Source organism: Metopolophium dirhodum, chromosome 1 (genome assembly GCF_019925205.1).
Source record: "Metopolophium dirhodum isolate CAU chromosome 1, ASM1992520v1, whole genome shotgun sequence".
Lineage (NCBI taxonomy): Eukaryota > Metazoa > Arthropoda > Insecta > Hemiptera > Aphididae > Metopolophium > Metopolophium dirhodum.
Genome location: NC_083560.1, coordinates 31,020,896 through 31,037,890, shown reverse-complemented (window position 1 = coordinate 31,037,890; position 16,995 = coordinate 31,020,896). Strand labels below are relative to the sequence as shown.

Genomic DNA, 16,995 nt, shown 5'->3' with positions numbered 1-16,995 from the left:
AAACCATTTAAAAACATGGATAATGTTCTTACCACCAAGGCTCATAATCTCATAAGACGTCGATTCACTCTAATTTTTAATTTAACGGTCCGGTATATGTATATACGATATCTGTTGAGCGTAAATTTACTATGTGTTACGCACTTGTTAAACGGAGACAACAAATGGCCGTGTGCGTACTTGTGTAGCGTCTTCTTAACGATCCTATATAACAACCTGGGTAGTGCCGGTAGTGGTATCCTACAGAAAATGTGTTGACATGTAATAATATGTAGGTTTATAATACCTAGGTACCTGTTAAAGTATGTCTTACTCAGTACTCTACGTCTCTACGATTTGAATCTTTGATGTATAAAACCATTTCATTTTTATCAAATATTCAAATGACAATTTTCGTAACTCCTAACCACGGTCATCAAACTTGTGGTACCTGACTAATTTATAAGTTATAACATACGTTAACAAATTTTGTTGAATATATAACGAATAAATTACGAATCTTTACCTATATTACATCTAGATAAATGTATCTATAGCAGGCGGATTGCTCATTTTGTTTACGTCTCGGATAATGATATCAGAGCACTTGTATTATGATAGACAATGAACATTTTTTTCAGAGTAGCAGTCTGTAGATAGTCTGGTGTCGTAGCACTGGTGTTATCTAGTGATGGCGTATTTATCTTTACTTTAATGCTTTATATGAATCGTTTCTCACGTTTCAGTCCATAATAAGGACGAGTACCAATGACTATCGTTCCTTCGTCCCCTTTATATTCCAATGATACGAAACGATTATAAATGCGATACGATTTGTGTTTTATTTGTTTTAATAAATATTCAATGATTTGTATATAATACCCTAATGTTTTACAAACATAGATAAATAGTAAATAATTTTTATTTACCAGTTTATATCTTTTATTATAATCAACATAATGTAGTATAATTCACGGTAAACACCACATTAATTCGTAAAATATTATTTTATAACTATAAAACCTATGTCTCAACAGCCAACATATTCGACCTTCATATATCATTAACAAGTTAAGAAATAAAATATTTTATTTTGATTTGAATTTATTTTAGTCCCCTTTAATCCATATTTTAGCATTTGTCAGTATTTATATACATAATATTATATATATATATATGTGTGTATATATTGGGTAATGGGTATAGTAACAATATTATAATTAAATAACTTAATATTAAAATATAAAATTCATAATATATGTATAATTTATCACTTTCATCAAATGTATTAACTTAAATTAAATTTATAGCAATGCTTTACCTATAAATGATTTTTTTTAGTACATTCTTAACATCATAAATTTCGGTATGTGGCAATCGGTACGTGATACAAATATGAAACAATTTTACTTTGGACATATTACACATTTGTACCTAAAAGGAACGAGTAGGTGTCTAGTGGAATCGTTCCAAATCGTTCTCCCTCTGTATTCGTTCCAAACTTCCAAAGGTACAATTCGTTCTCGGACGACCTTTCACTAGTATTATCCCGGTCAAATCGAATACGATTTTGCACTGATTGCAAAAAGTGCGTCAATTCGAAAACGGTATAACACATTATTTAAGTATGTATGGAGTATGTTCGCGCTCAAACTGGTGCAACAAATATATACATATTATATTTTTTTGTCATTATCTTGTAAACGTGGGCTTTCTGATTGGTCATCGTTATCAACGACAACCATAATATTATCACGTCTTCGCTCGTTTTTAAGTTTCTAGTTTTTCTTGAATTCAAGATTCAGAATAATGTCGACATTGGTGTTATAGAATACGTAAGTCCAAAGGTCCATTAATTAACTGTTATAGTGGCACCTTTGACATTTCTTGGATGGATAAGTTGTTGCTCGTTGACGCACGGCAAAAAATCCAATTTCATTTGGAACGCAAAAAATTTATTTCTTTTGCTCGGACTGCGACTTCTTGGTCTACGTGTAGTTCACGAGATATTTTTTCATTCATTCAATGTGGTTCTAATATAAGGTAAATATCGTTTAGCCCATCACTTTCATATTATTCACATAAACTTTCCAAGTTCTAGGATGTTTGTTCAATTCTTCAATATTCTGTTGTGTGTATTTTGTATACATGTATATTGATGTGCCGTTTTTGTGAATCGCGCTGTGATACTAGCGGTGTTTGCCATGTGTGTAAGAGATCACATCTGTGTATTTTTGTTTTCTAAAATCTTAATTATAGATTTCGGCACCATGCGCACCATAGCATTACTGGGTAAGTGGTAAACAAAATGTTAAACTTATTATTATATTTATTGATTGATTTGTAAGATTGTGTGTCTTAGCCATTTAAGGCTCAAATTTATTATTATATGTATTCATTTTAAAGCCGTCTAAGACTTAAATTTGTATTATTGTATTAATTCATTAGGCAAAATTGTGTAATGTACCATCATCAATAGACTATCAAACAGATTTTTTCCACCGTTTAATATCGGGAACATTGGACCGAAAAATGGGTGAGCCTAATTAACTGAATGACTGAATGGACGAGTACAACTACTGTTGTGCCGAAAAGAATATAATATCTGAAAATAAAAAAGTGATTACAGCATTTTTAAATATCCCTATCTTAAACCATGTTTGTTATAATCACAGCTGATAATAACTAAATAATATTAATAAATTGCAATTGACAATTATTATTAGTTATAAATTAATGTGTACAAAGTTAAAATGTTTTTTGTTTTTTTTTAAAATGGTGATTTACCATTTCACATAGTAATGATCACTGAACTATAGTTGTAATAGGTGTAAGGTAACCGTTTCTAATATATTAGATTTACACTTTATGAAAAAATAAAAAATAAATAACCGTGCAGTCATCACAATATAGAGTGGAATTTGTGTTAATTTCACAGAAAACCACTGAATTTCTATTCAAGAATAATATTATTGTTAATGGTACCTAGGTATTTTAATTATTTAATTTATCATATTATTTTTATTTGTATTAAACTATATTTTTTCAGATGATATATTAATACTATAAATGTCCAACTTTGTAACAACGAGTTGCAAATTATTAATAATAATAATTCTATTCAATATGCAGAATATAGTCTATACGATTTAGTGAATAATTTACACAGTAACAATGTGATTAATGGAGATATTGGAATTTTGGTTGAACATAATTTCAGCGGTATTATTCTGAGGTAATTATTTTAATTTAACTAATGTATTATTTTACCGCAAGTGTGCAATTCATGTATTTTGTACATTATTGTTTACATTTTTTTTACATTGAATATGATGCATATTGGAGTGCTGTTTTTTAGCAATCACTTATAAGAATAATATATCGTTCGTTCATTTGTTGTAACTTACAGAAACCTGTCTTACTATTGCATAACATACCAATATGTTCATCAGACCTAATTAACTTAAATTAATGTGTATTGACCTATAATCAAACTTAAAGATACAAACATTGTCTATATTTATTTTTGTCTTTATAATAGGTTTGTTTTATGTTACTGGTTACAATTTGATTATGAAGTACTTTTACAACTATTCAATTGCCATATGAATTCAAATAAGTAAATTGACTCCCTCACCTCAACAATGACAAACAAGGTAAACAACTAGTATACATTGCTAAATTGTATATAATATATTAATATATTATTGGTTTAATGTTATTTGTTAGATTTTGTACAGATATTTTAAATAACATTAATTAATCAAAAACATTTAAAATAATAAATAAATATACTTAATTTATCAACTAATTCTAAATATTTTTTAGACTTATAAAAGAGCCTGCTATCATTTGAAGATATGTTAAAGAAATATGAATCAGTGATGTAACAAAATGCATGTAAACATTATGTACAAACCTCAATCAGTGTTACTTTGTTGTAATGAATCATTAGCGTGCACACCATGAAGATTAAGGATAGAGAGCTTGCACTAGCTGATAAAACTAGACAGATTTTTACTGGTATAATAAAAAGTACACGGAATCGCCACCAGGTTGCGCGTCGTTTGATAGTTCTACTAGAATATATATTGTTTGATATACGAATATACTGTACAGTATGCAATTTTTTGCTGGTATTTTTTAAAATAAAAATTCTATAAAAGTTTTATCCTATATCATAATTTTTTTCTGTAGTATTCAAAAGAGAACTGTTATAAAATCACGCATGTTTATTAAACTGTTATAACACAAATAATAAAATACAAATTCAAAAATATTGATACACCGTTTAACAAGAAAAGTTAAAAAAATTAATTAAGTATACACTATACATATAGTATATTAAGAAATGGTATAAAGTAATACACTATTGGGTACATACAGACTTACAATAAATATTTTTATTTTCAAAAGGTTATAAATTATCAGTGTTTGGATAAAACATCATTCATGCGTTCACTACGAACAATACGTCGCTTGTTTTTTGCAAAAAGAACGTGAACGACGTTTATATTTTTAATGAATTTAATCGATTTTAATGACGTTTAATTTATTAAATGGTAATAACTATTATATGTATAAAATATATTAACTAATTATATTTTAATAATAATATTTTCATTTTTCCCATTATAATTTCTAAAATATTTGTTTGATTGCAAAATATATAAATTAAATATGTGAAATTCCAGTTTCCAGCTAGACATACAACAACAATAATATTATGATTTCCACGAATTTATAATAAACCTAATTAGTTTATTATAATAAGTATCCTAGGTATTCGCTTAATTTTATCACTAGGAAATCCTTATGAAAATGTAACTCAACCAACGTGTCAGATATTAAAAACTCATTTTTAACTAATTAATTTTTTTAGTGTACGTTCCGAACACTGTAAATAATACATTGCAACATTGATAGTAGTATATTAAATCAATGATTATAATAAATATTTAATACAAAACTTAACTTTTATAAAAGAATAATTAGAGAATCAAAGAATTATAAACTAGTATTTAAATATTTTTTCAAAACAAAATTATAAAAAAATAACAATTGTATAATAAATATGAATATAATATAAAAATAAAATATACAATTTGAAACACTACTCGTAACACCTCCAAAATATTAAATTATCAATAATACATAATGATGTACTTATTCTGATCTTCATTTATAATTATGGAAAATAAAGACATAGTATAACCATAAACTATTTTCAATTTCAATTTCAATTTACCAGGCTTGAGTATATATATTTATAAAAAAATGTATTTATATTATATATTATACAATTATAAACATGTGTAAAATTTAAAAACGTTACTTCTTTTTTTTCTTACTGTGTTAAATTCATTACAAATTACATTTTTAATATTTAATACATACATAGGTTATGAAAAAAACCATTTTTATTGTAGTTTGGATAACTGTTTAATACTAAGAAAAGGTATAATTCTAGTGTAATTATTGCTACTGAAGCAATAATATTAATTATTATTTAATCTTACTTAAATATTTTAGAATTGAACTTTTCACTAAAGAATATTCAATATTGAATATAGAATATATTTTACATAAACATATAGGTTCAGTTTGTAATACTTGCATCTTGATTTTCACTTTTATTTATTAAAAATTTAAATTAGTCAATTTAGAATTAGTAATGTAATATAGTAAGTTATAATGCGTATTATACGTGTCAACCCTGGTTTATACTAATTATGTTAAATTAATGAATTACCTTTGATTTGAAAACATTTTTTACTCCATTTTTTTCTTGTTTCATATACGATTTTTATTTGTATAAAGCCAGGTACAAAAAAACTCATTTTAATAAATATTAAGTACGCATGTGTTTTATATTTGAAAATTAAAAATTTAATAATTAATAACTATAATTCACACATTTAATGATTTATAATCATGTCTTGTGTAAATATATTATAAATCTTTTATCATATTAATAATAATAGGTAGAGAGCCTAGATAATATATATAAAGGCTTTATATATAATAGGTATATAAAAGTATTTCAAATTCTAGTTGTACAATCAAACGCCGCACAACCTGGTGGATCGTTAACCTGTGCAAAAAGTATCATTTCCATTAGTCTAATGGTAATAGTATACCTAAATTTTGGATTTACACCCTTCGTATATTGTGTTCAACATCAGAACCAAATAATGTCTTACATTTTTTTCAAAATTGTAATGCCTACATATTTTTCTCAGATTTTAGTACAAATCTTAAGCATCAAGAAGTAAACAGCTCTAATAATCTATCAAATTGGCCAATAATAACTCCTTATTTCGAACAGCTAAAATCAAGAGATTTAAATTTAAACAAAAATAATTTGATCTTTAAATTAATTTTGTGTGGTCCAAAAGAAGAAGGAATTTTTACTTCTATATCATCCAATTCAAATCTTAGAACACATATCAAAGTATGTATCTGTATATGAATTTACTAATTTCTGTGTGGATTCTATATTAAAATAATGGTAATGCTTGATTTCTTAAATATGTATAAACTATAATACAAATAGTTAAGTACCTACCTTCGTTTTATTAGATAATTTTAAAACAGTTTCAAAACATAGTCATAGATGTTCATATTTTTATTTGTTCATTCATTGTGCAGTTACTAAAGTTTATGATTTATGAATCTATGGATCTCAAATAATTTGTCACAATGTTATAGAAGAATAATTATTATTTATTATATTGTAATGTTAATATCTTTAAATAATTTGTATTGATTATTGTTGTTTATATATAAAAATTAACAAATTTTAGAATATTCTCTAGGTATATTCTCGTGCATAATATTATATAATATTATTTATCATTTTTTTTTTCAGATTAAGCATCCTAATGATTTGACAGAATTTAACAATTGTGTGAAAAAGAAACCAACAGATTCTACATCAATATCTCATTAACAACTGAAATTAAGTGATGTTGGTAAAGTTCGACCAACGAAAAAGTTAGATCAAGCTGAGTTTGATAAGGCTAATTTAAAACTGATTATTGATGCTGTGTCGCCTTTTACATTCATTAAACATCCAGCATTTGTAAAATACTGCAAAGTTACATCAAATAAAGTGCCTGCATCTCGGAGAAATTTAATGCGCAATGTTGAATATTTATACAATAAAATGATAAATGAAATGGTCAGTGAATTAGATACAATTAAATTTGTACGTATTACAACAGACTATTGGAGCATATTGCACAAGTAAATATTTTGGACATTTTGTACCTGTTAAATTTTTCTATTTCATATAATATTAAGTTAAGTTATAATCTTTTATTATTTAGATCATACATAGGATTTACTATCCATTGGATTAATCTTTAAACATTGGAAAGATGTTCGAAAGGACTTACATGTAGACGAATGATAGGGATAAGACACACATAAGACAATATTGCTGAATCAATAGACAAAGTACTCAACAAATTTAAAATTCAAAATAAAACAATATTAATAGTCATTGACAATGCAGCTAATTTTGTCAAAAGTTTAGGTAATTATCCTTTTTTAATGATCTTACATAATTTTATTTTATATGAATAGTTAATAATTACTGATTAAATTCAGTTATGAGCTCAAAAAATAATCTTAAAATAATAATTTATAATTTATAACTTATAATAAAATCCATAGTTTAATTTATAAATCAATTAAAAATATTGTATATTTTTATTTGTGCTAGGCTAACGCATTTATAGATTTTGTTGGAAACAATTTTCTACTTACAGTGTTTAAATAACATATTTAATTTTTGCTCTACAATACAGATATGCAAAATGTACATTAATACTTAATTATATAGATAATATATTACTTTATAGTAAGTAATTTAAAATAATATTTGTATTTTTTTTTTTATAATTTAGTATTTATATTTATTTAAAAAATTTTTTCTAATAATTCAGAATAACAATTTATAAATTTTGAGTTAAGCATTTTCAAAACATATTTTAAAAAAAATATATTTTATAGGCACATGAATATTTAGATATAAATATAAGATAATAAAATAATATAAATACTCAATGATTATTTTGGTTTCAATGGTTATTAGCTTAAGAGACAAGTGATCCATTTGTCGCAAATTAATAGATAGGTAATAATATTTGAGACACTGATAATTTAAAAAAATATATAGTATATATTAGTACCTATAATATTATTAAATAAATAATTATATAACGTATAAATGAAGGTACTTTAATGTTTATGCCAACATAGAATTTAAATAACTGGATTTTTTTTGTAAATTTAATGGTTCAGCTATTTTCTATAGTTGAATATGTAATTCCAAAGGGGAATTAATAAATAATAATGTTTTGTAAAGAATTAATTTGTTTTTAAGATTGATATTTGATTTTTTATTTAATGAAAAGTAGAGGTTTCTTTGTTTTTGGTTGAGTAGTAGTATTTTTACTTTAATATGGTGGGCTCAGTTGAGTGGTTTGTATAAAAAAACATACCTGAGTAGCGGGCATTTGATGCAATAGAAATTAGTAATGATGGAGTCGTTTAGAACTAGAATAAACGTCTGTACAGAGGGGAAAATATATATTACGTGCAATGACTTAGAAGTGTTAATTTTGACACCACTTATTGTACCAAGAAGAAAGTACTTAATTTAAGATGATACGGTATGTAAGGAAAAAAATAGATGAAAAAAATAGAGATTATTAATATCGTAATTATTTTAATTTGTTTTACACCTAATTAAACTCAAATAATGTCAAGAAAATTTTTGTTATTAGATTCATGAGTTATATGGAGTCAAAGATGTGTCAAGTGGCTGCTTGTATGGTTCCAAAATTCAAACTTAATTGAACAGTAGAAGATAATCGGAACGAAATCAAACCTACACTTATGGTAACCATAATTGATAACTCATCAATAACAACAAATTCCCAAGAAAATCTTCAGTCTACTTCCAACACAACATCTACAGAATGTCGTAATAGTGACTTTGAAGATAAAATTTTTAGTTTTAAAGAAAATAATGTTTTGGATTCAAATAATGATTATAAACTTCTTACACGTCTAACACAAATATTAAATCTCCTTCAGAATTACCAAATACAATTAAAGAAATATATATTAAGTATAATACTGCCGTCCCTTCATCTGCACATGTTAAGCGGCTTTTTAATGCTGGAGGACAGTTACTAAACAAGAGAGGAGGATCAATGGCAGATCAAAATTTTGAGATGACATTGTAATTAAAATATAATAGATATTTTGAATAAAAATATAGTAGTTTTTTTATAGTTTTTAAATGATTGAGTAATTTATTTTTTCAATTATAAATGTTAGTTACAATACAGTACCTAAGCACATTCACACTAAAATTTAAATTCAAATGAACCCAGAGTGAAATATAGAGTTCCAAAATGATATATAATCTAGGTATATTAGTATCCAAGTAATTAACACGTCTTATTAGTTATTTTAATACCTTTTCAATGCATTTTTTTTTTTTTTAAATTAATTACCTTAACTTATTAATTGAAGTTAAGTTAAGTTAACATTATTTGTTAACGTAATTTAAACTTAATTGATGTTTTAAAAATGTCAATTAACTAAAATTTTAACTAAATTGAAAAAAAAAATACTTAAATTAACTTATAACGAGTTAAAAAATATCATTAACTTGCCCAGCCTTGCTGTAATCAATGATGAAATCCAATAAAATTGAAATTTTATTAAATGATTATTATATATTTGTTAACGTAAATGGTCCACAACTATACTAAATATTATAATGATCAAATTCATTATTATTTATTAGAATATAATTAATTGGTTGCGCAATATATAAAACACGTGACACAGTCGAGACTCGACAGACTATATTTTGTTTATGATTTTATGTCCACTACACCACTATAAAAATCTAATACGGACTGCACTTGTTGGGTGGTTTATTGAAAAATAAAAATGAATCAGCGTCCGGGGTCCTTATCAGAAAGTTTATGCATTGTTGAAGAATCAAACAACAAATTAGAACAATTTCAAGGTCGCATAGGAAATGTAGTAAGAGAAAAATGTGAATATGTGATGGAAAAAAATCAAGGGCTGAAAAATTTAAAAATAATTAGAGATATACACCAAGGACTAAATCCAACAGAATTATTGGATGTCGAGCTCACACCACTTAATGTAGTTAATATGAAGTATGCTATCATTACGTCAGTTGATGTGGAACGTTCATTCAGTCAATACAAAAACATTTTACGACCAAATCGCCGCCATTTTTAAATCTTAGAGAATAATATTCTGTATGTATATTATGTAGTTTCGCATTGTTTTAATAATTCGATAATTCGATAAGATTTTTTTATTATTATCTATAACGAAAATAACAATTAAATTTATAAAAAAAAAAAATAAATATTAAACGTTAAACAGAAAAAAAACTAGAATAACGTTTGAAAGTACAATAACGATAAACGTTAAAATTCTATTACGTTTAATTATAAAAAAAACGTAAAACGATATATTTATTTTAAATTTAAGCCCTGGTTATATCATAATTTTAGATTCTGAGCGAAGTGATGAATGTATTGATTTTACAATGATGTGTGTTTTTATTTTTTTATGTGTCTGTCATCACCTTTTAGGACAGTAAAAGTGCTTGGATTTTCTTATTTTTGGGGGGTCAAAAGCAAAAATTCCCAGTAATTTTCAAAAGCGACGTGAAAAACAAAAGAAAAATTAAGGAAAAACGGGAATTTTTAAGCAAAATCTGTTATTGAGAAAATCGATTTTGGTTTTTGGTGTAACTCTAAAACAAATTACTGTAGGTACATGCAATTTTGGCTGAATGTTTATATTGGCATTTTCTATATACCATAACATTTTCCAAATATTTTGACTTATTTTGAGCTGTTTACGGACATTTTCAGTTTCCATTTTTTTTAGTTTTTTTTTCTATAAATATCAATAAAATTTTATTTGTTGGTTATAAAGCTTGACAATTTAATAGAAGTCTCTGTAAAAAAGTAACTCATAATAAAAAAATTATAAGGAAGTGCATTTTAGTTAGCACTTGGTAAAAATTCGAAACACCTTATTTTTAATAACTGATATCTAGTTATGAGATTACCAGTAATTACTACAAATTATACTATACTTTCACCTATGGGAGCCCACTTGAAAATTCTGCCAAACCGAAACACACGTGTTTACCAACCTACAGTATCCTCCCCTACAATCAAATAAACAGCTAATGGCCATAGTTGCAGGGCTTTGCAATGGTTAATAAAAAAAAAAAAAATTATATAATATATACTATAATTTCATCATTGTATAGAACTATTCAATCATTGGTACAAATCAATTTTTATTTTTATGCTTAATATTAACATAAAGTTAAGTTATTTTGTTTATATTGCTACGAGAGTATTTATGCAAGTATAGGTATTATTGTATACACTATTTTAATTTTAGATACCTTACTTTGTGTCTATTAAATACATTTCATTAAATATGTGATATAACTGTTTTAATTTAATTTTTTCAATTGTATGCTTTAGTTAAATAATCCTTTTCTATAATGTATGTTTTATTAAGAGGATGCTACACCCGAATGCTCTGTCTCCGTATTACAAAAGCATAGCATAGAAAAATGTACTTTCTAAATAATCAATTTAACTCTGTCATCTTTGATATTAGAGTGATTTGTCATATTATCAAATTTTCAAGTGTGAATATTATCTATAGCAAATCTCTTACATTTTTTTTTATAATTTTAATTTTAAACTGACTATTATAATATAACTTACCAATATTATTAACCATAAAAATAAAAATATGTGTATAATATCTTATATTGCACAGAAAATATGAATAACATCCATCATACATTTCTTCTGTTTCACTTTCTGATTGATGATTTTGAAGTCATTTGGAATTTGTACTAATTGTATAACAATTACTGAAGTGGTTTTTAAGTTGAAATTCAAAATTGTGGGAGCCAATTTTTTTTATGTCTGTCATCACATTTTGAGGCAAAGCAGGGCTTTTGACAAAATCGATTTTGGTTTTTAGTGTAACTCTAAAAAACTACCATAGATACATGACATTTTAACTGAATTTTTACATTAGCATTTCTATACACCATAAAATGTTTGAAATATTTTGTCTTGTTTTGAGCTGTTTACTAAGATTTTAAGCTTCCAATTTTTTTGTTTTTTTTTTTATAAATGTCAATAAAATGTTATTTGTTGGATCAAAAAGCTTGAAGTTAAAAATACATAGGCACAATTTTTTTATAAGCATTTAAAGTTAAAACATTGAGAAAATTTATCAATTAAAAATTTTAAATTGATTTTGTAGTTAAAAATATATAAAATGTTCCAAAATATGTATATTTTGAAATTTGTATAAATTGTATAACAATTGTCAAATACTGAAGTTGTTTTTGAGTTGAATTTCAAACTGGCGTTGCCAGCATCAAGCACCTAAAAGTTAAGATCTTTAAAACATTTTACTTGTATCTTTTTGCTCTGTTCATTTTTTTTGCAAAATATCCTGTCATGACTTATTAAAATGAAACAATAGCCCAGTTCTTTACCATTCATTCTTGATTCCCAAAATAGTTTCCTATTAAATTCCATAAGACTTTCGTTTGATTTAGTTATATTATAATCTATAAATAATAACTTATTTTATTTATTTTGGTTTGAATTTCGGGATGTTATTATTTTAATTCTTTTACTAATATATATAGTATATACTCTCAATCTCTAACATAAACTCAGCATAAAAGGGATTGATAATCATAAAATGGTATTTGGTGTTTATATATTGTTAATTTATGATGATTTTTATAAATAATAATAAAAAAGGTCATTAGAGACTACCTCACTGTATGTTGGTGTATTACTAAACACATTACACAAAGACAAGCCCGGATTAAGGATCAATTGGGCCCCGGGACACCTTATACTTAGTGGGCCCCCTTTCAATTTTAACTTCAATATAATTGTATCATTACATATTAACGACTTTATATTATTGTATAGTTTTTTACTATAGAAAAAATATACATTACTAACCACTGTGTGACGGGGAGTTATAAGACCATTCCCTCGGGGGTTTTTACACCTTTAGCCATATGTCGCGAGGGCGGCTCCTTCACGCCTTTGGGTGACGCGGAAACATCCCTCCGACGGGTTACGTCAGGGCGCCCTGGCGCCAGGCTGACGGTCCCCCGCCGGCTGCTCTCGTTCGAGATAGATCGGTGGGTTTCGTATAACCGCGTCGGCGAGCGCTGGATTCGACCCAGTCAAATAGCTCCCCTTCTACTAAGGCGCTACTCCCGACAGCCCCCGACTGGCCTATCCACATATGTCGCGAACGCGCGGCCGGCGAGCGCGAGCACGCGAGGTACACGCGCGCGTCGGCCGAACGCATGCCACACAGCTCGACGGGCACTGTTAGGTACCGTTCGGGCGTTAGCTAAGTCGGGTTTTCAGTTGGGCTGTCCTCGTCGCCCACGGGATGAGATTGAAGGATCCGTTATCCAGAGTACTCACGGCTAAAGAAAAAATATACAGTGTATGGATATGTCTTTGTCGCGGTTTTTTAAAAAAATTATGAATCGATGATTTGAAATTTCGTTAAAACAAAATAAGACGTGTTTCTTTATTTTAAACAGGCAATTTTTTTACAACATTTTCAAATTTTTAAACACGCACTTGTCCCAATAGTAAAATCGAATTAATTTTTTTAAATGGTAACCACTATATTTTTTGATGGATTCTGGTAAAACTTTTTTCCTGAAAATGTTGACAGCAAAATGATCAATTTTGGTTCGCTAGTTTATGAACTATGGTCCTCTAAAGTTTAGTTTAATATGCAATAATACTTTTAACTTAAATACCTAATTCACAAGAGCTCAATATTTTTTTCTTATAACTACCTTTTTGTATACTTAAATAGTTAAATCAGTAATCTAAAATGCTCAAAAAAAAAAAACAAAAAAATTGTTGGCAAACAATGTATAGTAATTTTGCATGGTATAAAATTAAGAAGAATTTTATTTTATAATTATTAATAATTTACCTACCTACTTAAATTATTATTTTTTTTTGAAAACTGTATTGGACGCGTTAAAAAATATATATTTTGGGGATTAAGATGGGCCCCTGGACCGTGTCCCCCTTGCCCTCCTCCCTATAATCCGGGCTTGCTGCTGATCATCGTGCATTTACCGACAACCGATGGTAAATGACGAGTGAGTGAGTGACTCGATGAGTAAATACTGTTTAATGTTTACACGGCTTACCCGTATTCTATGTAAGTTCGATTAACCGTATGATCAACGTCGGATAAACGTACTTCTATCATGAAAAATATACGAATATGTCAAGACGTAACTTAAACGTAAAATATATGTTTATCTTTACCCATATTTCGATGTAAGTTCGACCCAACATACTATCAACAAATGATCAACGTTGGATAAACGTACTTCTATCACGAAAAATATACGAAATATCGTCAACGTTAAATAAACCTATTTCAATGTATATTATATATGCTATGTTTATTACTAGTAATTAATAACTCAGGATTTCATATTTAGAGTGGCGCAATGAATGTATTGATTTTACAATAATGCGTTTTTTTCATTTTTATTTTTGATGTATATATACAATAAGTAGTCAAAATAATGCTTTGATTTTCCACTTTGATGGTGGTTTCTGTTATCAAAGTGTATCGAGATGATTCTTTTGAGAAGTCAAAATTCAATATTGTCATTTTGGTATAACTCAAAAACAAATAACAGTAGGTAGATATATACTTGACATTTTCACCAAATATTTATATTAGCATTTACTTTACATTATACAGTTTTTAAATATTTTGACTGTTTTTAAGCTACAAGTATATAAGTATACATAAAAAGTATAAAAAGTATATATAAAAATAAGACTAATATAAAATAGAGGCTAATTAACATCCTAATAAATAATATATTACAATAATTATAGGTATCTAAATCACTAAATCTGCTACTCGAAAAAAAAGAATTTTTACGCAAAATTGGTTTTCTAAAAAAATCGATTTAGGTTTTTGGGTAACCCTATACAAATGAGCCACATGAAATTTTCACTGAATGTTTACACCTAAATTATACACCATAGGTATGTCAATAAAATTGTATTCGTTGAGTCAAAGAGCTTGAAAATTGAATACAAGATTCTTCTTAAGTTTACCTTTATATAAAAAAGAAAGTCCAGAAAGTCTACCAGAAAGTCAAATTAAATTTTTATGAGCGCCCAAAATTCAAATTTTTACATTATTGGATGTTCACTCAATTTCTCTTTTTGGCGATTTTCTTATTTTCTTATAATTCAAGAACAAATAACCGTAGATACTTGCAATTACGCCAGAAAATATAAAATATGTAGATAAAGAGCGAAACACGGACAAAGACCAAAATGTAACATAATATTATGATAATATAATGGTTAATCAAGTAAGTATTAAATATAAAACATAATCCTTAAACACTGTGACATCGGATACGTTTGTAAAATAATATAATATAATATAAAATTATACCATTTTATACCATATGGTTCGTCATCGTCGACGAAAAACCATATAAACCTACAAACATTAAAAACCGGACAACCACTGTGTCCTGCAGGACTATTACTGGAGTGCCTTGTAGCCGACTTTGATCCTGTCCAGGCTACCAGTGGCTGTGCATCCAACTACCGTGATACAGCTCTGGTATGTTGGTACGACAGACTTGATGCTGCTGTAAGCGCAAGCACCACCGGTGCGCTCGAGCACACACAGCGTGTCATGGCACAGGTTGGACAGGTTATACGTGACGTTTACGTCCAGGCCGTCAGTGGCGATCACTCCAGCACCGGTGTGCTGGTATCTGTTGATGGGTGACAACAGCTGTCGGTAATAGGACACCATGGCCGGCCCTACGAGGCCTTTGCGGCCGGCCGACGACAGCTTCTGGAGGGACTTGAGCGCGCGCACCGTGGTTGGCCAGTCACGTGGGCCTACGTCCAGAGCCCGGCGGATCGGGAACACGGTCTGGGGCAAAGCGGACAGCACGCGGTCACCCGGGATGTCCCAAGCCAGCAGCTCCCACAGGCCGAACGTCGCGCACGTCCCATAAGGCATGGGCTGTTCGCGCAGCCCGTCGGCCAGCACGGGCAGATACGCGTCGTAGTCCACCAGCTCAGGTGGCACCAGCCACCGTAAACGCTGGCCGTCCACCACCCCGTGGACCGTAGCCAGTGGAAATCCAAGCCGGCCATAGGCGATTGCGAATGCCGTGGACCGTGCCGAGGAGCGCGATGCTGTCACCGGAAGTGGACCCGACGTCACGGAATTTTTCGGCGACGACTGCCCGCTGACACCTGCACTAGATTTCTGGGACCACCACGAGGAAGACGACGACGACGACAACAACTTCTCGTCCGAGCTACTGACACGGCGGCGTCGAGTGTTTTCTTCCTGTTCCCGAGCGTTCATTTTCGCGGTACTGCTACGAGGTTTTTTGTCGGGTTCATCATTACTCGTCATTGTTTACACTCGCTTCGCTACTTGTTTCGATAGTGACAAATGTTTTTTCGACCACTTTGTCGATTTGAATATTTTTAATTAAACGCAAAACGATATTAGGTATTATTCCGTAAAATGATAATAATCAAGACTTTTGATTTCACATGTGATCTTACAACCACTGATTTCTGAAAGAACAGTTCAAACGTTTTTTTTAACATGGTTGGGCATTAACGAGATATGTACCAAATAAGTTAAAGTTAAATTACTTTTAACTAAGTTACATAACGACAAGGCTGAGCATTAACGAGTTAAAAGTTAAAACGTTAAGGTGATTTTAATTAAGTTAATTAACTTGTTACTTTTTTTTTCAAGTTAACTTTTAACTTAATAAGTTACTTTTTTTTAAAGATTAACGTGTTAAGAGGACGC

The 16,995-nt window shown here is 28.5% G+C and overlaps 1 protein-coding gene and 1 long non-coding RNA gene across 2 annotated transcripts; one reads left to right on the top strand and one right to left on the bottom strand.

Annotated features, from left to right (window-relative positions):
* Positions 1-1,810: 1,810 nt before the first annotated feature.
* LOC132936163 (uncharacterized) lies at positions 1,811-9,195 on the top strand. The gene is made up of 10 exons (XR_009663411.1): positions 1,811-2,022; positions 2,075-2,271; positions 2,428-2,598; positions 3,029-3,214; positions 3,521-3,635; positions 3,808-4,002; positions 6,222-6,433; positions 6,851-7,227; positions 7,311-7,519; positions 8,775-9,195. It is a non-coding gene; the product is annotated as an uncharacterized LOC132936163 (long non-coding RNA).
* Positions 9,196-15,687: 6,492 nt separating this feature from the next.
* LOC132936193 (parkin coregulated gene protein homolog) lies at positions 15,688-16,584 on the bottom strand. The gene has a single exon (XM_061002887.1). It carries the CDS (start codon positions 16,582-16,584, stop codon positions 15,688-15,690), a length of 897 nt encoding a protein of 298 aa, XP_060858870.1.
* Positions 16,585-16,995: the final 411 nt, after the last annotated feature.

Coding starts and splice junctions, on each gene's coding strand:
- LOC132936193 (XM_061002887.1), bottom strand. CDS start 16,584: ATGACGAGTAATGATGAACCCGACAAAAAACCTCGTAGCAGTACCGCG.